This window comes from Pteropus alecto, unplaced genomic scaffold (genome assembly GCF_000325575.1).
Source record: "Pteropus alecto unplaced genomic scaffold, ASM32557v1 scaffold106, whole genome shotgun sequence".
In the NCBI taxonomy this organism is placed as follows: Eukaryota; Metazoa; Chordata; class Mammalia; order Chiroptera; family Pteropodidae; genus Pteropus; species Pteropus alecto.
Window position 1 is genome coordinate 5,171,196 of NW_006442103.1, and position 23,484 is coordinate 5,194,679.

The following is a 23,484-nucleotide window of genomic DNA, read 5'->3' on the forward strand; positions in this document are numbered from 1 at the left end:
TGGGGGGGAGGGCGCCCCTGAGGTCCGAACCGTACAGGTTGAGGTTTCGAACCTTCGTGAACTATTCCCAGTACCTGGAGGTTTTCCCACGCGCGCTGTGTTTTGCAGCAACTCAGACTGCGGCTTCTGGGGACGTGCGGCGACCTCCGCCCTCGTGACACGCGCTCCGCGCCGAAGCTCCGCGGGTCCCGTCAACGTCCCCGGGCCCTGTGACACGAGACTGGGCCTTTTGCTTACAGCTCCTCCTTGCCTTTAGGTTATCCGCTTCACGCCCCCGAAGCCTACTTCCCTTATTTCAAAAAGCATAATGTGATGGCCATCGTGAGGCTGAACAAGAAGATCTACGAGGCGAAGCGCTTCACGGACGCCGGCTTCGAGCACTACGACCTCTTCTTCATAGACGGCAGCACCCCCAGCGACACCATCGTGCGGCGGTTCCTGAACATCTGCGAGAACACGGAAGGGGCCATCGCCGTTCACTGCAAAGGTGCCAGCTGGGCTCCGGGTTTCCAGGGGCAGGAGCCAAAACCCGCCAGGCTTGCAGACAAACCAGCTAGTGTCTTAGGGGAACAAATGGGATTTTGGTGTCGTAGTTTTAGAAGAATGGAACACAAACCTATTTAAACAAGCCCTTCCTAGAGTCCTTCTGGACTTACCAAGTTCAGGCTTGCTGCCACCAGGCACCTCCACGAGGGGACATGACAGCAGCGGTGCCTGAGGGCTGTCGGGAACACCTTTATTTATTATTATTATTTTTCGACTTTATTCAGTGATTCATAAATCGGGCAGCATCCCATCTAGCACTTAGAAAGGAACCCCCAGGAGCTGTGCCAAATGGAGGCTTTTATAAGCAGAAGGGGAAAAAGAGTGGGTTCAGGCAAGGTCACCTCTTTCAAGAGACGAACCTGTAGAGAATTTTTATAACAATTTGTTTGAGCCAAACAGAGGATGTACCTGGAAGCCAGATCTCAACAGATGGAGAAAAACACTTCCAGGAATATCTTTAAATAAGTACGTTTGTCAAAAGGCGAAGGTTATCGGTTCCCCTGTCTTTTTTCCTACCAGAATTGCCCATGTCCTTTCCATCCTCTACCTCCTTGATATTTAATGCTCTCATGTTCTGACCCAGCTATCTGCATCCCCATTTCACCCTCTGCTCCTCCCTCCCCCTACTAGTCTTGCATCATGGACAGAGCGTCTTCCCTGCCGGTCGCTGGGGCATGGCAGCCTACTGGGCTCACCGGCTAGCTTGCTTGCCTCTGAATGAACTGAAGGACTTGGTTATGTAAACGAATCTCTAGGTCCTTTGGGGCAGGGGACCTTCAGATGGTAAGAGGCATAAGGTTGCTAGATTTAGCAAATAAAAATACAGGATGCCCAGTTAAATTTGGACTTTGGATAGACAATGAGTACTTTTTAGTATAAGTATGTCTCAAATATGGATGGCATGGAACATACATTCTGTGTTTTATCTGGCAACCTTGTGTCAGCTGCTCAGAAAACGAGAAAGAACATTTGCTCTAAACCTACCTGTTAGACTCTGAAGAGGCTCAAATTCCATTGTACATTTTCCAAGAATTTTACTGAGGTCTTTGAGTTCAGTGAGAAGAAGAATCACTTTGGCCACCTTGCGATGGAGCCTCTAGTTCTTCATTTGCAGCTTTTCATAATGCCACTGGGTGATGCTGTTCTCGTGGTTTTGAGTCAGAACTGGTGTGGAGTTTTATGCTATTGTCTAGTAGGTGTTGGAGATTGTACTGTTCTTTTAAGGTGCCTGGTGCTGCTGTAACTGACTTATTCAGACAAGCACAGCTTTGGTTCTGACAGTAATTAAAATACCATTTTGTAGGTCTTTGTTTCTATGTTTAAGATTTGAGTAGGTGGAGGTACTTTGCTGAACATGTGAGAGCTATGGGAAGCTGCATTTTGCCAGAGACCCAGAGGGATGGAAATGAGCTGCACGTGGCCCCAATTTAGACGCGGGCTCCTTATGTCAGGCTCATCCACACTGACATAGTCCATCCCCTCCTCTTCCCTGTTTCTTAGCAGGATGGGGCCCTGACTGGCAGGACCTCCTGTCTCTGCGGGGCGGGGGGGGCGGGCACGGAGAGGGGAGGGAAGAGTGGAGAAGCTGGTGGATCTGTTAGGAGGTCTTGTCACTCATTGCAGACAGCTGCTTTCAGTTTTCTAATCAGGTCTCAGCGGGGGTGGCGGTGGGCTGGCTTAACCCAGGTGTGGTCCGTTTGCACACTAACTTTGGCTTTCTGTCTCACTTTATTAAAGATTGTCCAGGCCCAAGAAAAAGCCTGCATTTCACATATTTCAAATATCAGTGGAATTTGAGATCTAATGGCAATATGGCAGCTCCTGTGTTTAGTAGGAGATATTCATATGCAGTCTTTCAAATTTTATTTTTGTGTCATGAAAATCAGTGTTTTTCCTGGGACTCATTTGGCCTTATTTCTGAGTCAGTTTTATGATTTCCAGGTCATAGTTTATCTGTGTGTCATGTCTTGGACTGAGAAATTCAAGAGAGAAGAAATGCAAAGCTTTCATTAAAACTCAGCATCTCTCTTGATAGCCTTCCTCACCTAACAAACATTGTGAAAATATGACATTCTGCTGTTAAATATTTTCATTACAGGTATTCTCTGTATTATATTCTTGACCTGTGAATGTTGACGTTTTGAGAATTACATATTGGTATAGTTAGTACGTTCCACTCTCGACGTGGCTTCTTCTTTATATCCTTAGTTATAGGAGTTCCGTTCAGCTAGTCTTCGGGTGGTTCTCAAAGGCGAATGTTCTATAATTTAGTTGTAGTTGTGATGTGGTCGTGGGAGGAGGCGAACACCGCGTTTCCATCTTATTGAAAGTCTTAAAATCAGAACCTTTTTAACATTGAGGTCGGTTCTTATATAGATAGGTCACATTTACAGGTGGCGTCATCTTTCTAAGAGTGTTATTTCATTTGCTTCCACTTGTGCATTTTTAGGATTCTTTTGTAAGGAGTATACCTTCAGTTTAATTACAGATATATTGCTTTTAATAGCATACTTATCTGCTATAGGCCTGTTAATTATTTTGACATCTGCCCTAATTAAGTCAGCTTAATTTTCTGGGAATTCAAGCAGCACTGAGCATTTTAATTGAACTACAAGAAGGAGGGAGAGAGAATCTTATTCTATGTCAAATGAACTTTGATGGCTGCTGGAAAGAGCATAACATACCATTCTCACCAACATTCAATAAAAAGTACTATGTGGAAAGACAAACTAGAAACTAGTTTGCTGGGAATGTGTCAAATCTTATGTGAATTCTTGAAATTTTATAGCCCAAACAATAATTTAAAAAGTGGCAACATTGTATATTCTGGTGTGTGATTATTGATGTTTTATAGAGATTTTAGAAAACGCCTGGAAATGTAAGGCAATTGGCGTTTAACTTGGTATAAATAGAATACTTTTCAGCTTCTGTCTTGCTGTGCCAGGGAACCCTTTAATTAAGAACGCTTTAACAAATTTGTTAAAACTTGGCGAAACATTCCTATTTTGTTCAATTGTGGTAAGAGCCTTTAACTGTTATTGAGTGTGAAGTAGGTTCTTTTTATAGATCTAAATTATAGACTCTTTCTAAAAGGGGGAAGCAACTTTAGTTTCAGAGAAATTTGAAAATTTTCTGTAGCACCTTTTTTTTTTTCTTGGTTGTGAGTGTGTGTGACTAGGAGCCTGAGGGAACCCAACTGCCCCTCGCACAGGGAGGGGAGTGGTAAGAGGTAGTGTCACCATAAAGGCCACCTTCTCTCCAGACAGAGGACATGAAGGAGGACTCTGGACTTTAGCTAGGTCCTGCTGCAGGCCGTCCAGCTGTGTTTTATCAACGTGATTGCTTACAGTCCCGTCAGATGTCTGGGGAGTGAATAACTCTGCAGAAATGGAAAATATCTGCTCAGGGCAGAAGCAGAAAAAAACATGACTCTTAACTCTTATGTTAAAGGAAGAGCCCCACTGAGGGCCATAATTAAACTTTACTTTTTTCTAAAGAATGTTGGCATTTGATCTGGGACAAAAGGTACTTCAGATGAAAAGAGGCCACCACTTCTCCACTCACATCTCATCTAATTAAACAATGTAAACATAATTTTTAAAAAGGAAAGATTAATGGGAAGAGACTGCCAGACATCTATAAACTCAAGTTGTAATTTCATTTGCATTTTCCGTAAATATTCTCAATCCCAGGTGATACCGCTTCCAAGGAGGCAAAACTATTTTTTATGGGGTAAAACACCATTTCTGTATAAAGCGCAGATTTACATACAGCACATAAACAGATATGCAACATATCTGTGGCGGTGAAATTTCATGGGGGACAAGAAAAAAAAAGAAGCTCTTAGAGGAGAAACAATAATGAAGAAAAGGTTGAAAAATACTGACTTAGAGATATAACTCTTTTACATTTTCACATTTATGAAACTAGGTTGGATCTTAAAATTAATAGCACATCATAGTTTAATTTTTCTTACTTAGTGGAACTTAATGGTGTAATTACACCATTAGATGACATGACAGTATGTTAGATTTGCTGAAATCCAGTATATTTGCAGGTACTGGGGAGATAGAGAAGATTCTCTTTGTTATTTGACTAGAGAAAGCTGACAAAAGGACCCCTCCTTTTGAGGGGAAGATTCTTAAACAGATCAAAAACGAAGCCATCAATTTTCCCTTACTTCTTTTTCTAACTAAATATTTCCAGGCATGAAATTGACGTTGTAACAGTATTCAGGCCAGAAATACCGGCCATCTATTAACTTTCCCTGTGACCCAATCAAAATGTCTTTCTAATTCAGTTCTTCCTTTGTATTACTGCTGTGCGCCCCGTCTGTGCCTTTTTCAGCCACCCTTGCTCTCCCGCCCCAGCCTGCCAGCTCGCCTCTCAGGCGTCCCTCTCTGCCCTTTCCAGTTCAGCCGCGTGCTGCTGCCAGATCCGTCTGCTTTCCTCATGTCACTGTCTTGCCCCTCAGAATGTATCGTAGCTTCATTCTGCCCTTCCCATTAAAGAAAAATAGAGATTTTTAGGTGATAGCAGTTGTATGTTTATTTAGCTATTGATGATATCATGAATTCCATAATACTTTTTCACTGAGTCGAGCTTTGTTCATCAAAGCACCATCTACAACATACATCTGAGGAGTGATAACATGTAGGCAAGAGATGTGGCTTGATCAGTGCTCGGAACACTGTACATCTGGATCTGGGGACTCCTGACACTACCTCAGTCATCTGCGGTGCCTTCGGCCCACAGATCGTTAACCTACTTGACTTGGGGCAGCTGTTTACTCTGGGCCCTCCACGCCCATGGAGCCTTATTTTCCACTCAATACACAACATGTTCTGCGGGTTGGCTAGACTTCCACTCATTAGACATTTTGCCAAAACCGTTCAGTGACCTTCCTTTTCTTGAGTCTGTTAAAGTCTTTGTCATCGATTACACAATCTTTGAAGACACCAGCAGCTCTTACATCCTTCTTTCTCTGAGAGCTCAGTTTCAGTTTAAACCTAATATCTTTGCTTACTGTTCCTGCGCTAAAATTCTTGTCTACAACTACTTTGATAATGCGTCATCGTCAAGGGTTACATCCTACATTTTCTTGTATCCTTATCTTCTGAGTAGAGCCCTGTCCTACGTATGTGGTAGGCAATGAATAAACATTTGACTAGCTGAATCTAAAGTTTAAAAACAAAGGCGGAGCCACTTTATCTTTCTATTTAAAAAAGTGAACATGATAGGAACAGATTTTAAGTAACAGAAAAATAACTCAGCGTAGTGCCTCGCTCATGATGGTACTTAACAAATAAAAAGCGATAGTACTGCGTTAATTTCAAGAAGCCAGATATGGAAAGATTTAGAAAATGCTTATAAATAAGCCTCATCGGCTCAGCACTGTGAACCTGTGAGGGCAGGCATCCCACTTGTCTTCACATTTCTATCCCCGGCATCTATCACACACAGTCAGTCTCAGTCAGTGCTTGTAGGATGAGCCAAGAGTGGAAGGAATTCTGGGATGAGAATTAGGACACCTGGAGCATTTTAGCCCTGAATTCCATATTCACTTGTTACGCAAATGTATCTTTGGACTTCAGTTGTTCTGCTATATGAACAACCACCACTGTATTTGAGAACCTATAGCTTGATCAACTTTTTGAATATCTTTAGAAAAGGAGGAAACCAGTGTATGTATATTTTTAAAATTGGCTAAAATTTAAAGTCCTATCACTTTTATTTCTTTGGAGAGAGGGAAAAAAATATAACAATTTATAAAAATACTTTAAAGAAATCACAATAACCAATACTTCTTTGAAAATAATTTCTAATTTTACTTCATCTTAAATAACAGAGATTGGGTTCAACACAAAGAATATATGCTGACCAAAAAAGTTATTAAAAATGAAGAGCCTCAGGAAATGAAACTTGAGTATTTCTATATGCTTGGTTCTCTCTCAGTGGACTGTGTTCTCTCGTAAGAGCGGGGCCACGTCTGTTTTATTCATCACTGCATCCCCAGCTCCTAGCATAGTACCTGGCAGATAGTGGGTGCTCCAGCAGTACCTATTGATGGAAATAATGAAATCCTGATCACTCAATGAGTTGAATAGAGATTAGGGTGACCATCTGATAGAGAAAGTATTGAAACAGTTGTGGGTTAGGCCATTAATGGGGCTTGATGATGGCTGTGGTGTCTTCTAACTCTGATTCTGATTTCTTATTCCAAAAATGTTAACAAAAACACTTAAATAGGTTAAAAAAAAAATGACCATAATAATATAATCAGTTATACTACTGACTCAGGGGTCATACATACAAACTATCAACTGTAGATTCATCTCAGCCTGGGCTGGGACCAAGGACAGGGAGCATGGAGACATGTGACAGGTGATATTTTATATATTTGTCATGGGACCAGCATTGCTTTAACAAATTCAAAATGACAATCATTCCCAAAGGCCCTCAGGGATTGAACTTGATAGTTTTTCCAGACCTTTGGTCTGATTTTTATAGTTTCTTATATATGTTTATTTTTACCATATAATCTATTTTAAAAGATTTCTTGAATTAGAATTATCTTTTTAATCCTACATCATATAAAAAGCATTACATTATTGTCTGGGCTTCAAAATCTTGCGTTATACTTTGCACCATTGCCGTTTCTGGGCAGGGTGGGATTTCAGTGGGTTTTTTTGTGGGCATATTTACTGTATTTTGTATTTCTTGTTCTGTGTCCTTCTCTTACAGCTGGTCTTGGAAGAACAGGGACGTTGATAGCCTGCTATGTCATGAAACACTACAGGTTTACACATGCTGAAATAATTGCTTGGATCAGGATATGCCGGCCTGGCTCCATTATAGGACCCCAGCAGCACTTCCTGGAAGAGTAAGTGTATTGTCTTCATTATCGAATTATGCACATCCTGGTTCCTGATCCTTTCTCCCTCTCGTTCCCCTGCTCATGGACTTTGCCAAGCCTGCGGTTAGAAAATGGCTGCCTCGTTAGAGAAGTCAGTGCCTCTGATGGAATATTGTCGATTTGACAGCTCACGCATTCTAACTTCATACCTTTTATATCTCTTAGATCAGGGGAGAGTGAGAAGAAAATCACAGAGCGATCTCTGCCTACCTTTTTTCTGTCATTTCTATGTGTGATCTGGCTACAGTGCAATTTTCTTATGTCATCCCACTTGGCACTTTTCATGCTTTTCTTTTGTTTGCATGTCTAAAAGCAGAATGGGGGAAAAAAAAAAACAACCACAACTCAGGTCAGTGATTTCAGTGAGGTTGCTGCTCTCCTGACAACTAACTCAACTGCTAGTGTAGCAGCAACCTAGGAGTTACCAAGGAAGAACAGTGAAAGCTGGGTTTTAGTTCTGGCCCTGCCACTAACTGGCTTTATGGCTGTTATTTAGAAGAATACTTATACATTCCTTCCTTCATTCACATACTCATTTATTAACTATTTGTCAGACCTCAGTCCACAAGGGAGAGAGAGTTAACCTGTAAGGGCACAACCTTTTCTGGTTTCCCTTTAAAATTGTAGAAATTGCAAGGTAAGGAGACGTAGCTGAGAAAACCACTGGTCAATTTCACCTAATTTTTCTTAGGGCATCAGATACCACAACCCTGCACTTCATGCCTGCACATCCCTCCTTCCTATCTCCCCGCCATGCTGCTTCTCTGCCATATCTCAAAATAGTAATAGAAGAAATTAGGGTTATGAGGCAAAAGCACTCTAAGTTGTAAAGAAAGGTGTTTTTTGTTTATAGACACTTAAGCTATAACATTTAGGATATTTCCTTAGGCAGGAATCAGTACTGTAGTTCCAAGTATTTGTCTGTGAAAACGGAGGTGCCAGAATGAATTCCTTGTGTAACTGAAGTATTAAAGTCCGTTGTCACTAATGCCTAGGTTAGAACCTTCCTGAAGGCAAGTTCTTTGTCTGAGGTGCTATACCTTCTATATTTTGCAATATTGCTTATAGAGCTGGCATGGAAAATGTCTGCAGTCCTCACAGACTTCCCCAGACTTTTTGATTGCCTCCTTCCAGGCAGCGGTCTGTGGCCTAACCTGCTTCGTGCCTCTGAGTGGCACCAGAGGTAGTGTCTTGCTCTACTTGACTGTGAACCCTTCTTTTGTTCTCTCCTACTCCTATTTTTTTTCCTTTCCAAGCCTGTGTCTTGACAAACCCTATGGCCGAGGACATGGCAGAAGACATTGGTGCCATCCATTCATCCAGTAGATATTTCTTAGGTGCACACTCTATCAGGCAATGCTCTTGGTCCTGGGATTGCAGCAGTGACCATGACAGACAAGGTCCTTTACTCCTAGGGTGCTGATGTTTCTGGTAGAAGGAACACACCATAAACAAGTATGTAAGTTTATGTGTGAGACGATTTCTGAGGGTGACATGACCATAGAGACTAGCAGCAGGGGAGGCAATGACCAGTTGGGATGGGGAGAGCCCTTTAGATTGAGTGGTCAAGGAAGGCTTCTTTAAAGAGAGTAGGACCTTGTGGGTGAGAAGGCCGGTGCTGTCAAAGTCTGGGTCATGTCCCAGGCAGGGGGCACACAGAGGTCCTGAGATGGGGAAAAGCACGCCATTTTTGAAGCCCAGGAAGAAGGCCAGTGTAGGTGAAATACAGTGAGCCTGGGGATGGGTGATGTGAGAGGCAGTGGGCTCAATAAATTGTCACAGAGTGAACATACACAGATCAGGAAATAGAACCTCTACCAGTACCCAGAAGCCCCACTCTGCCTCTTCCATTCGCTATCCAGTTCTAATACCTAACTAACCATTATTCTTACTTCTAACACCATAGATGAGCTTGGCTTGATTTTAAACCTTATATAAGTGGAACCAGACATTAAGTGTGTCTCAACATGATCTTTTTTGGTATGTGTAGCAGTAGTATGTTGTAGAGAATATATTATGTCTATAATATATTCTAGAGAATACTGTTAATAGGGAAATGTATAAATTACATAGTTTCTCTGATAATAATAGGTGTTGTGCAGAAAAGTTAAGTAGGGAAGAATAGGGGATGCTAGAGGAAGCAGTTTTAAATAGGGTGGTAGTTGTGGAGCTCCTGGAAAAGACTTTTGAGCAACGCTCTTGAGGAAGCAAGAGAATAAACCACTTGGATATTTTGGAGAAGAGTGTTTCACACTGAGGGAGCAAATGCTGAGGCTCTGGGTGTGAATGTTCTGAGGAGGACAATGGGCGGTGAGGCCAGCGGGTAAAGGGGGCTGGATCACTCCTCCTAGGCCTTTGTAGGAGATGAAAAGTCAACAGAGGGTTTTGAGCAGAGAAGTGATGTGATCTGACTATAATGCACGCACACACGCACACGCACACGCACAGTTTTTTTAAATTAAAAATTTTGAGATAATTGTAGATTAATACGCTGTTGTAGAAATAATAGAGAAGGCTCCTGTCGTACCCTTTACCTACTTTCCCCTACGGCTAACGTCTTGAAAAACTATGGTAAAATATCAAAATCAGGATATTGACATTGATACAGTTAAGACAGGGAACAGATCCGTCATCCCAAGAAACCCTCACATTGCCTTTTTATAGCCATACTTCCTTCCTGCCCTTCTCCCCTCCTTAACGCCTGACAACTGCTAATCTGTTTTCCCTCAATATATTTTGTCATTTCAAGAGTGTTAACATGTATGGAGTCATAGAGCATATAACCTTTTGGACTATTTCATACCTTTTGGTATACCTACCTGCTGGATATATACCTGTGATTGGAACATTTAGCTAGAGCAGGTATTACTAAAGAGTTTTCTAAAGTAGGTATGCCAGCTTACATTCCCATCAGCAGTGTGTGGGAACTCTGGTTTCTTCACATACTGAAAAATACTTGGAATTGTCAGTCTTTTAAAGTCAAGCCATTATATTTTATTTTGTTTGTAGTGGAAATTTGCTTTGAAATGGATGTTGGACTTCTGACTCCAGAACTGCACAGAAGTAAATATGTATTCTTCTAAGCCACTACATCTGTGGTATTTTGTTACAGCAGCTTTGTGTAGATAGGAAACTAATACAACATCTGTGTAGATATTGTCTGTTTGTGTAGAGGATCAGTGAATTTAATATGCGCAGTAAGATCCACAGCTCATAATGTGGACATAGGTGTTCTGAACTTCTCTTCTTCATCATATTTCTACCTTGGAGTGTTTGAAATAGAAGAGTCCTATGATCCACATGTTATTTAAGGAAGATTGGGCTGTGAAAATAAATCAGAAAATGGGAGATTGGAGCCAGAGAGGCTAAAAAAGAGACAACCGTACTGTCATCTGAAAAAGGATGGAGACGTGTCCCAGGGGCTAGAAGTTGGACTGAAGAGTCAGACACTGCAGGAAATAAATTTCAGGCTTTGAAGGCTGGCTAACGATATGAGAGATGAAGAGACTGACGTGAATGATGACGCAAAGGCATGAATAAATAACATGTTCATCGGGAGAGAAAGAAGAGGATTAAAAAGCTTTCGGATAGGTTTTCATCTATCAAAATGACTGAACAAGTAAGAGGGATTGCATTCCTTCAAGGTGAGCAATCCAATTAGTGCTTTTTAGGTAATGTTAATTCCGAATATATGACTTTAGAAAATCTGGTTTGTCACATCCTGCTAGTCCTTGAACACCAAAATATGTCCAGGTTTTTTGATTTCTAATACTTGAAGAAACCTTCCTCTGATGTCACCAGTAGTAAGAGATGTTTATTAACATTCTTGTGTGTTGATGATGTATTGGCAGACCTCTTCTTTGTTACAGTCTGAAATTTTATATTTAATTTTTTCTAGGATAGAAATAAAAATGTTTGCAAAATAACCATCAAGTGTTTTTCAACTACTTAAAGCTGTTGTTAAGCTAAAATACCATGTTGAGCCCGAAATATGTCTTCTACCATACATCCTCAAAGTTCTCAAAATGGCACTCAAACCCATCTCTTTCATTATTGAGCCAGATCTTAACTCATCCTTCTCAAAGACAGCCTGTAGAAGTTTGAAGATGGGATCAGGCTTCTTTTATGATTTGTTTGGTTCTATTTATTGGAGCCTCACTGTGTGGCACTATGCTGACCTCTGGATCATGATCTATTATTCGTTATAAGGGTATCCTTGAGGAACTGGTAGTGGGTTCCCAAGGGAGCTTTCAGCTCTCAGAGATGCTTTACTTATGGGGCCCAATATCATGTTGTCATTTTTATTTTTAAATTTTCTCCTGACACAGAGAAAACTCACATCCAGCCTAAATCGGGACCCTGCATGGGGTTATATCTTTGCAGAGTAGAGTTTTCACTTTGAATGAAGTTACCTTTAAAGAAGTAACAATATTGTGGCTAAACTTTCATTTCTAAATCTACGAATCAGAAATTCTTCCATACTGCTTACTTTCATCAGCATTCAGTTGGACACTTTCAGTTATCTGCAGTGCTTCTCAAATATCGCAGTGCCTAAGGATCATTTGGGCATCTTGTTAAGAGCAGCTTGTGATTCAGTAGGTCAGGAGTGGGCCCTGACATCCTGCATTTCTAACAACCTCTCAAATGATGCGATGCTGGATGCTGGTGGTCCACACCCACATTGTATGGAAAGAGTCTGCGGCTCCCTCTTTCTCTGCAGAAATCAGCTTATGCTACATTCAGTTTGATGCTTATAGTATTTGGTAAGTTTCTCAGTTTGAACTGAGTGACATTAGAAATTAATGGTTCAAGCAATACTTTTTATTTCAGGAAATTACCAAAAATAAGATGAAGAAAACCCGTTCAAGAAATAGAAAAATGCTTGAAAGTGTCTAACAATAACAGCTTGAATTTTTAATTATAATTGGTTCCTGTTTCCTTTTGTAATTTTTTTTTTAAAATACATGCATTAGGTCAAGGAAAGTGGATTACATTTTTAAATAATCTATTCCTAAAATACAAAAATTAAAACCTGAAGTATTGTAAACAAGAGTTTAAAATAATACTAGACAATATTGTGGTATATTTATTAGAATATCAAGCACATTGCATAGGTTCAAGTTTGCACTATTTATTTGAGTCACATTTTGCAATAATACTCAGTTATTAAAACCTTTGGAGTTGCTTTTCAGTATTTACTGTTGTATCATTCGATCCACTTGGCAGTCAACTGGCATTGAATCTATTGGTTAAGCAAAATTAAAATTCTAATATGGGTTTAGGCATTGAGAAGAAGGTATATAGAAGACTTTTGGCCATGGTGGCATCAGAAATTTATCTTGAAATACTCGTGCCAATTACTAAAGTTAGAAGATTGAATGCTTTTTGTTTTGTTTAACACGCGAAAAGAGTTAGAAGTGAAAAAATGTAAGCAATAATGCAGTAGGTTTAGTTGTAAAGTTTGTATTTTGGCACGATACCAACGATACGTGGGATTCAGATTTGAGGGGTTCTGTACCTAAACTAGAATTAGCTAGTTGAATCTTTTTTGGGAATTTCCTAAACCATTTCTTTCCCTTCTAGCTACATTTTCGTGTGTGTTACAGAATCAGGAGCCTTCCCCGACATTCTCATAAATTATTTGTAAACATCTCCCTATTAAACCTTCCATTTGTACAAAGTATGGGTGAACTCCTTGAATACCTGTCTCTTTCCTCCTCGTGAATCTTGGGTGCTACTTTCTGGTCTGCCTTCCTTTGATCTCAGATTAAGTTAGACTATTTCATTAGCCCAGTTCTTTAAACCCAGAACTACCTCTGTTTCCATAATGGGAGGTATACAGGACAGGTATACAGGTGCTCAACTCACGTAGAGTAGGCCTAGGTAAAACTGGAAAGTAGGTTAGGTTTCTGTACGAAATGACCAAATGATGGCTTTAGATGGACACTGTGATCAGGTTGGGTCATACTGGAAAAATGTGTGTTTAGGATGAAAGAAGTGATGTAGATGGAGCTTTAGAATGATGTGGAGATAAGATGAAGTTGGATTCAAGGAAGTGAGGGAGGAGAGGTCAGCTACAAACGGAAGATGCTACGCAGTAACTGCCATGTGTTCTGAATTCAAAACCAGAAGCATCTATAACAATGCAACTGACTTGACTTTCTTTGGGAGAATTCTAAAAGCAGATTTTTAAAAAGACCGGTGAAGGCTCAGTATCAGAATTAACTCTGAATGGGCTCGTATTGAAACCGAGTTAGTTATTTTCCCAGGCTCTGCTATCCCAAATTTGACCCAGGACCGTGACTTGGCCAAAAACAGTGACCCCAACACTGGCTGCCTCTTTTAACAAAGCTCTAGGTAGCAGGAACAACTTCCTGACAAGCGGCAACATGACCTTTTCGACAGCGGCTTTGGGGGTGGTGCCGGCGTGGAGACAGGTGAGAAACTGCTGGTGTCCGACCTGGATTTCGGAGTGTCCGACGCAGATATTCAGGAGCTCTTTGCTGAGTTTGGGACGCTGAGGAAGGCAGCCATGCACTACGACCGATCACTGCCAGCCGCAGCCAGCCGCCCCCTCCCGCCAGGGGGTCCCCGCTCCTTGCCGGGTCTGCTTAGCTGGTGTCCATTCTGGCATCGTAAGCATCCAGCGGGGCGTCCAGCTCCGCTGCAGAAAGCTGCTGCTTTGAACTCCTGCCGGTGCCTCTGCCTCTGCCCCGGCTGCCTCCACGGGCGCCTCTCCAAGTGCCGAACCCTCCAGAACCGCGGTTGCTAGTTGTCCCGCCTCTGTTGACACTCTGTGCGGGTCCCCGCTGTGTGTCAGCCTGTGATGTGACAAGCTGAATGTTCATGGGGCGGCCATCCAAAGGGACACCGTTGTGCTGTTTCGTGGCTTTCAGGGCGTCTGCCTTCCGCTCAAAGTGCACGTCGGTGGTCCTCAGGCTGTGGCCCGAGCGGTCGTTTCAGAGCACAGGTTCTTTTGGCAGAGGGTCAGTAATTTCACGCTCTCTTAGAAAACGCGCTGTATTACTGGAGGATTTATTTTGAGCTAGTGTGTTAGCGTCATAGGATTTGATTTTTAAATGCTAAATACTTAGAAATACATGTTTTACTTTGGTTTGAGACGAGGCTTTCAAGGAGTAATAGACACCACAATAAAACCCAACGTGGTTTCTATTGTCAATAAAGAAGGTGTTTGTGTAAGAGCTGCTGCTGCTTAAGAAGCACCGGGGTTCTTACTGCATTGCTTAGCAACTCACAAGTCCCCGTCGGCACCTGTTCATCTCTAATGTTCAGGTTCAAATCAAGTCTTTCCAGCGATGGGACCGATGGAGCCTTTTAAACTGAGCAAGTGAGAGGTGTCGGTCATAATTTTCATCTCTAGGTTGGCAGCACCATCAGACTTTTCATGACATTTTAGAATTGGAATTTTTTTCAGTTTAGCCTCTTAGATCCCTCCAGCTTCTCTGCCTCTGTTTCCATGTCATGTTTTTATTCTAAAGACCCGTAGATGGTCTTCCTTTCAATTTTGAGATCAAATCTAAACTCTGCAGCATGAGGTGGGGGGGCCCATAGTGACCTGGTTCCCGCCCCCTTCTCCTCTCATATGTCCCCTGCTTCAGCAGCATCAGCTGACTTTCCCAAACATGCCGTGTTCTTTAATATCATTTTGTCTTCAGCCACCTCAAGTTTTCAAAACATGCTGTGTTCTTTGATGTCACTATTTCTCTAAGCCCACATCGTTTTCTTTGTTTTGGGAATATTCTTTGCTGGCTAAGTCCCACTCATCTTTCTAGATACTTCTCAGAGAATTTCTGTCTGATTCCTTCAGGGGTCCTTTCTCCTGGGGTCCTAAGCAAATCTTGGTCACAAGGCTTTAATATTGGATATCAGTTGTTTTTTTTTCTCATGCTGAACTGGGAACTTCTTGAGGAATTTTGTCCTATCTGCATCCCTGTCCTTTCTGTGTGTTTCACTTATCTGAATTTCTCACTATCTGTGACAGAGCTGAGTTTTCTCTCTCTGTGAAATTGTAGTTCTTTGTCAGTGGGAGTTTTTACCAGAGGTCCAAGACATTCATTTATGAATTTAATAGTTATTTTTTGAGCTGTTCATACTATGTCAAGGACTATGCCATTTGTTTACTACTATTGGAAGGATATATGATTCAAGCATCAGATAGAATTATGCTAGGTGTAGCATTAAGTGGAAAAAGTCCAGAGGAATAAAAATTAAAGCAAGATTTTTGAAGATGCAGAGCGTCAGGGAGGGTATTCAATGGTTTATGAAGATTTCTACAAAGGAAGAAAAAGTTAAGAAGGGTTTGTTTTGAATACAAATATATATACATATGTAAAGTACATATATATACACATACATTTTATGCCTACAGCACCTGGTATTCCAAAGTGGTCTCCCATCCAAGTACTAACCAGGCCTGACTCTGCTTAGCTTCCAAGGTCAGATGAGATCGGACACGTTCAGGGTGGCATGGCCATGACTGAATACATATTTTTACAGCTGGTATAGGAAAGTTCAATGTGACTCTTGGCGGTTATGCAAACCTCACCAATTTACATATCCTAAGCTCAGAAATGCTCCTCTGGGTGGTTTGCTCCCAAAAGGCAGAAAGATCTGCCACCATAGAAAGCAGATACTGCCATACTCCCTAGCGACTTGGTATGCGTAGATTTCTGGAATTTTTATTTTACGCATATATTTAAAAATTCATCAGATTTTTGTTTTTCAGTTTAATCTGTTTGGAAACATGCTGGAAGTTTCTTAAAAATAATTTATCGTAGTTTCAATTTTAGAACAACGTTAGAAATGGTAAGTTAGTCTTATATGTGGACAGTGTATTTTTTATCTAGAGCCTCTATACTGGCTGTCTCAGAAATCGAATCTAAAGGTATTTCTTTTTTCCCTTCTGCTTTATTTGGAAACTTGAAAAATGAGCAAAAAAAAAAAAAAAAGGTAAAAGAAAAAAACATCTTTTGTTTGAAAGTAAGGTAGGACATTATATTTTTAAAAAGAAAGCCCCTCCCAACCATCCAGTTGCACCTCTTGCTATTAACATTTTGACACTTATTCTGCTGACTTCTGAAAGTACTTTATACAATTTCTTTTTTTTAAAAATTATTTACTTAAATTAGTTTCAAGTATACAGTACATTGGTTAGACATCTATATAGTTCATAAAACGATCCCCCCAATTGCTCCCTCCCTCCCCTGGCCCTCCACCTAACCATCATATTGATGCTAACTGCATTCCCTCTGCCGTGCTATCCATCCCGGTGACCATCCATCAGTAATTTGTACTTCTTTACAATCTCTTGTAAAAACAGTGTAACGATGTGCTGCCTGCTGTCTTCTTTGATAGCAACTTTAAAGGTTCCTTTTCATACTTACTCTAGCTTTTGTTTTGCTTTGATATTTACTTACTTACTTATTTATTTTTAAATCACTTGTGATTTTTTTTTTTTACAAAAACAAATGAGGCACATCGTTTTAAAAATATAAAACTGTAGACATTACACAATCGAAATTGAATGTTTCTTTCCATTGTCACCATTCTTCTAACTAGATAATATTTTGGTACAGGTTCTTTTAGATAACTATGAACTTTTTGTTAACATCGTAACATTTTTTTCCTTTTTTTAAAAAAATGGGATTACACTTTCCACACTCTGTCACTTATACTTTGCATTTATGAAGGCTTTATTTCATGGGCACTCTTTTTTGTCACCACGTATAGGTTCATTCCAGATTTTTTAGTGGCTACATAATATTTCATAGAATGGAACTACTGTAATTTAATAAGCTGGTTGTCCATTATTTTGCTTTTACAAATAGTGCTGTAACAAACATTTTCTTATCGTGTACACAAGTTTGTATTTCTGTAGGATGATAATTCCTGGATATAGATTTGCTTGTTGGGAGGGATTACACATGTAAAATTTTGCTGTAATTTAAAAGTTAACCTTTTCTTCGAGACTTCCAACAGAATTTAACTATAAACAAAGTTCTGATTTGAAAATAAACTATTTAAAAGGAAGGATGGATTCCTTTCCTGAGGGCCCAATGAGGTAATACCGTTCATGGAGGTTTTTTTGTTTTTTTTTGTTTTGTTTTCCCCCTCATATTTTAACCTGAATTTTCTATAATATGTGGAACTTTTGAGAGAAAGTATTACTTGGTTTTACTGCTGCTTTAAAAAAGAAATCTATGTTCTTATTGGTATCATTTCCTTGATAATGCTATTATTTTATTGGATGTCGATGTTCCTTATGATGAACTATGATGTTTTTAGTTAAATTTTATTCTGTACAGTTTGGTATAGCATGGAACAAAAACTATTCTATGGGGTAATTTATTTTAAATGTATGAAGGCGACACTATCAATAAAAATAGAAATCCCAGATTGTCATTTTTCTTATGTATTTCAAGTTCTTATAACCTTGAAAACAGTTGTAATTGTGCCTTATCGAATAATACTTATAGATGAACTTCAAACACATTTTCTTATTTTCCCAAAGGATCATCTATTGAGGCTAGAAGCCTTGCTTTCAGGTTGTAAGAGTGGGTTTCTAAAGTTACAAGTTCAGGGCCTTACATGGTGCCACACACAATTAGGTGTTTAATACTTTTTTTGGCAATATCTCCATTTAACTCAAGTTCTTTCACGTACATCTTTGAGTCCAACTCACTCCAACTGTTTTTACAGAGAAATCAAATTGCTACTTGAGAAATATCTTACAGACTTCAAATTCATATTTAAAAGACAAATGGGTTCACCATGTTTATTGCTGTGGAATTTGTTCTAAGCATCTGAGTGAGAACTTTAATAGTCAACTCATTATGGCTATATAGACATATATTGGAGGATGATTATTTGTGTTTTATATAGAACTTCAATATAATTTATTTTGGCTTCAGAAAGTGACTATTTCACTTAATTCTAAGACCTCACAATCTGTCTCTTTGGATTTGTAAATGTTTATCTGCTAATCTTTTTGTCAACAGGACATCATACTTCTGAGATGATAGTACTTTATTTTAAAGATTATTTTATTTTCTCTCCTTTTTTACAGAAAACAAGCCTCATTATGGGTCCAAGGAGACATTTTCCGATCCAAACTGAAAAGTAGACCCTCCAGTGAAGGAAGTATTAATAAAATTCTTTCTAGCTTGGATGATATGTCTATTGGTGGAAACTTATCTAAAATACAAAATGTGGAGAGATTTGGAGAGGTGAGTTTTCCCCAGGATGATTATCTTGGCTCTTTAAGACTTATGTTCTACATTTGTTTGTTTCCCAGTTGAACAACATATAACAGCCATATCTCTTCTCTGAGATGATGAGAACACCAACATTTTAGGTGTGGAGTCATCCACTTATAAAGCAGGAATCAGAGCGAAGAAAGTGATTATCCTTAAAAAAGAAGAAAGCTGTAATTTAAGGAGAACAATTCTAAAGGGGACTACTGTAGTTTGGAGAATATTTACAAAAAGGAAATCAAGAAGCAAACTTTTTACTTGAACATGGTAATAGATATCAAGAAGAAAAATTTTAATGTGACAATTGAAGAAATAGTACATATCACATCACAAGTGGTACACTGAAATCCTCAAATTCGTAGTGATTTCTAAAGTAAGTCCAGTGTTGAAAAACATAACTAGGAGAAACTTTTTTTGTTGAGGCACTATTATAAGCAAACCATTTTCAACAGCTGACATACATTGTCTGATTGAACCTTTATAATTACCTGGTGATATTCAGGCAATATTAGCTCTATTCTATAGTAAAGAAATTGAATATCAGAGAAGTTCTAACCTCAGGGTTAGAAACATGAGTCAGTCCATGTCTCTCTGATTCCAAATCCATGTTTTTTTTTCTATTACACCCAACACCCTCTGAATAAAAATGGAAGTGATTTACTAAGAATTAGGGTTGGGGCATTTCTAGAGCTAGGAGCTACCTTGAAGTCATTTGTTCTAGTTGTCTTCTTGTACGGATCAGAAACTGGGGCCTTACAAAATTTGTGACTTGCCCAAGCAGAGTTGTTTAGTAGTGGGACCACTTTGAGAACTGGGACTCTAACTCTTAGTTTAGCTCTTTGTACCTGAGTATGCCTTGAGGTGAAGCTAAGTACCTGGTTTATATTTGTATTTTTATGTTCCTAAAGGAGCAAAAAAAAAAAAAAACTATTAAAAATATTTAAGCAGCAAATATAGATTTATGTTCTGTTAGACAGTGGCCCATTGGATCTGGACAAGGGCCTGGAAGAAAATGCTGTGGCTCAGGCTTAGCCTTTAAGGAACCCAAAATGGAAAGAATGCCTCATGGCTCTCTTAGGTCAACAGTTGGCATCTCAAACAGGTTTCTTTCACCAAGAAAGATAACCAGAGTGACTTGAAGATAAGAAGAATGCATTTTCTTCAAGGACAAAGGATGGGGACTGCAGAACTGATTTTTCAACCTCGTGGTATGTTCTCCATGACAGCCACTCATGAAGGGGCTAAGTTTACTTATTTGAGTCATGGGTTCCGACAAAATGTAAATCTTAGCCAAGGTCATGTTGATGTTCAGGGCCTTTGTTGATATTTTCTTGTCTCTGTGTTGTAGTCTGGCCTGTTTGAAGCAAACAAAAAGGATCTGAACTGACACTTTAATGTGATAATAGAGCTCATAAGTAAGAACACTTTTCCTGCTCTGGTCAGCTTTTCCTTTCCAGGTTGAATTCGAGTAAATAGGGATTTGAGTTATGACCTCTGAAAAGACACATATAAAATTTACCCATTTATCCGAGAAGGATTTATCTTATAGGAACCTAATGTCTTTCTATATCATAATCTGTATTAAATTAACTTCTGGTAGTTCATTCCCATACTTTTTTTAGATCCCAATTGTTTGAAATTTAAAGTCAGTCAGTTTGAAATTGAGCATATATTCAGTTGTTGGGTGTTTTACCTCCTCCTCCCTATTTCCCATACCACCAAATAATTACTTTAGTTCTAGCCGTTTAGAAGTGCTATTATTTTTGAAATTAGAAGACAGAAATAAAAGAATTTGGAAATACCAGAGAATGATGGAACGGTTAAGATTTTAAACAGCGACATGTATATGGGTTTCGGATCACTTCACAGTTAGGCGATGCTTTGTGCAAGTAACTCTTCTAAGTTCTTTTCTTGCTATGCTTATCTGGTGTTGACGCTAGAACATGACATGAATGTGGGGAGTTAGTTTGCTCAAAAGTGAAAGTAATAGGGTTAATGATATCTTTATAGTTTGTGTAAATTCCAACTGGGAAAATAAGTTGAGAATGCTGTAGGCTTTTACTGTGTTTCGAGTTCCTTACCAGCATTCAGGATAGAAGCCCATGGAAATTCTGGATTTATTGAGTTTGGACATAAAGAAACTGCAAAAAGGTAATATTCTTCTAGAGGTTGCTTTTTTATGTTGTAAAGTTAAGTCAGATTCAAAGTAGAGATACTAAATTATCTTTTGATTTCTAGGCCTATGGGAATTTTCCTGTGATTGAGAATTAGGAAGCTCTGTAATTACTGATGTGGAGAGTTTGAAAATATAGTTTTTAATGCTTAGGAGGTGGGTGAAAGAAAATAACCAAAATTATCAACCAGAGTGATTCTGGCCATAGTAATGGACTAGGCTGTGGCTTTAATGAATTATCTTTGCCCACTTAGAAGTATGAGAAATCTTTTTAAAACAGAGGCTTTACCTTTATTGAGCCTGGTCTTTAGTGCTAGGCTAGACACTGTGAAATACGCTGCTAACGTTCAGCCAAGTTTACATAAATGGGCATCAGGTAAATAAGGATGTAGTATTTTAATGACATCATTGATTTACAAATCATTTACTGTTTTACATCAAATGCTCATGAGCGGGGTACACCTTGGAAAATCTGTGAGGTAGAAATTAAATGTCTAAGGCTCCGCTTTTAAGCATCTTTTCCCCACTCTTAGGACCACTCAGCATTCCAGCTCCAATCTGAATGCTGCCGGGACCCGCCTGAGTCTTTTAGACAGGGGAGTGACAGGGCACAGAGCCACAGCTTGGGGACATCACTCCAGCTGTGGTGTGGAAGGTGCGCTGGGGTCTGTGCAGCCGGGAGGGGAAGGCCAGGGAGGTGGCAATGGGGCAGCGCTCCAGGTGGTAAAGGTCTGAACCAGTGGCAGCAAGGACGGATTTGGGGCGCTCTGATAAGTCCTACCTTTTTATTGATCAGAAGCAGCATTTTATGAAGATGACATCTTTGCCTTTCTGCAAATTTTACATCTTGTAGATTCAACATCTGAGAGCAGAAAAGAACTTTGGAGATGTCCCATCCACCCTTCCTAGCCAAATCATTTAAATCTGCTAAAAATTCCATTTTCATCTTTTTCTTTCAATCCCTTAATTTCTATTTTTACTCATTTCTATTTCAAACTCTCCTTTTATGTCATTTTTTCTATTATAACTCTTCCATTTTTATTCCCTAGTATGCTATATTTTATCTAATATTTCTTTTCTTAATGGCACACTCATGGCCTCTCCAATAGCTTACTCTGTCACCATTTTAGTAATGTGTTGGTCAGGAATTACTTTATCCAAGTGAAATCCATGAACACAATTACATTTATTTTATTTTAGTTTCCATCTTACCTATATAGAGAGAACAACTGGTGGAAAAAAAGAAGTCTTCATACTTTACACTATTATTTGTTTAGAAGACCATCATTCATAAACGAGTACATCTTTAAAAATGGCACTTTGTATATTTTAGTTTGCTCTCATTTTTCTGCCTTAATGTAGAGCAGGCTGGGAACCAACAGAAAAAGAGCACTGATGCTCAGCCTCTCTGAGAGACTTACAGACAGTCAGAGAAGCCTCTGGCTTTAAGCCTCCACAATCCCGTGACTGCTGTTCCTGGCCAGCGTGACCCTTCCTGTGATCTTGGCCTACTTCACTTGGGCCAATTCTTTAAGGCTCAGCTCAGGGATGATTGCCTCTACTTGGAAGCTTTCGTCGTCATTTTTTTTTCTTTCCTACACCTATTTGCTTTGTTTGTCTTTTTTTCTTTTTCATACTCAGAGCTGTAGTAATGAGGTGTAGTCCTTTACCCAGGACATGCCTGCTGAGCCTGGGATGTATCCATGGACCCCAATATAGGTGGCAGGGAGTGAAGAGATACTTTATTTCAGGAGTGACTGTTAGAAATGACTAGAATGTGACCGAGGGAAGTATACTTCTGTATATTCTTCATCAAATAAGAGTTCTCGATTTCAAGAGGGGAGAGGAGGTAGGTGACTGTTACGGCGAGATGGGATCTTAGCAAATTCAAGCCTTTTAATTTTTTTCAGGTGAGGAAATGGTCAAAATACAATCTTTACTGGTGCAATGTTAGTGTGCTGTGGCGTATATTTTAGGAAGAAGTTTGCATTTGAGGACACGAAATCTGATTTTAAAATTATCGCTCTGTCACTAAGTGTTTGGGGGAGCCCAGGCCGTGTTCTCGACTTCCGCCAACACTTTTTTTTATCTTTAAGGATTACGCCCCACCCCCAGCCCCCTCCCAGGTTGTGAGAATTAAATGTGAGCTGATGTGTGAAAAGACCTAGTATGGCACTTACTTACATGTTTTTCAAACTATAAGACTTATTTCAGCAGAAAACTCACTTTCCCTGTCTCATAAGCTTTAACTCCTTCTGGAGTTAAAGGAGTTAAGTGATGTTAATAGTTACTATATTGATATCCTGAATTCTTTTATCTTTCATTTTCGTAAACAAGTTATAGAATTTGCTCCGATGTATCCTGATAGTTTCTGGAAATATATTTGTACTGTATCTGTTGAGTCAGACACTTATCTGTGTCCGAGCTATATTCCAAAGCCTGATTTTGTCTGTAGAAGAGTCTCTTTGGTTGTGGTTCATTGTAACAAATAGCCCCTTTTAAATTCTACCACATCCATGCTCATGCTTCTTTGATTTGGAAGTTGACCAGTATAGTAATTAGTGAATAGTTGATCA

At 39.6% G+C, this 23,484-nt stretch overlaps 1 protein-coding gene and 1 pseudogene across 7 annotated transcripts in view; one reads left to right on the forward strand and one right to left on the reverse strand.

Moving 5' to 3' along the window:
• The window catches only part of CDC14A (cell division cycle 14A), a 133,471-nt gene that overhangs the window by 87,090 nt on the left and 22,897 nt on the right, over positions 1-23,484 (forward strand). For 5 of the 7 annotated variants that reach the window (XM_015595555.2, XM_006919565.3, XM_025052223.1 and 2 more), the window contains 3 exons: positions 257-487; positions 7,291-7,429; positions 18,549-18,708. In XM_015595555.2, coding sequence (XP_015451041.1) covers positions 257-487; positions 7,291-7,429; positions 18,549-18,708 — 530 coding nt within the window. Of the gene's footprint in view, positions 1-256; positions 488-7,290; positions 7,430-18,548; positions 18,709-19,837; positions 19,944-23,484 lie in introns of all 7 variants that reach the window. The other 2 variants (XM_025052222.1, XM_015595556.2) reach the window with 2 other exon arrangements.
• On the reverse strand, positions 15,843-15,961 carry LOC112469119 (annotated as a pseudogene).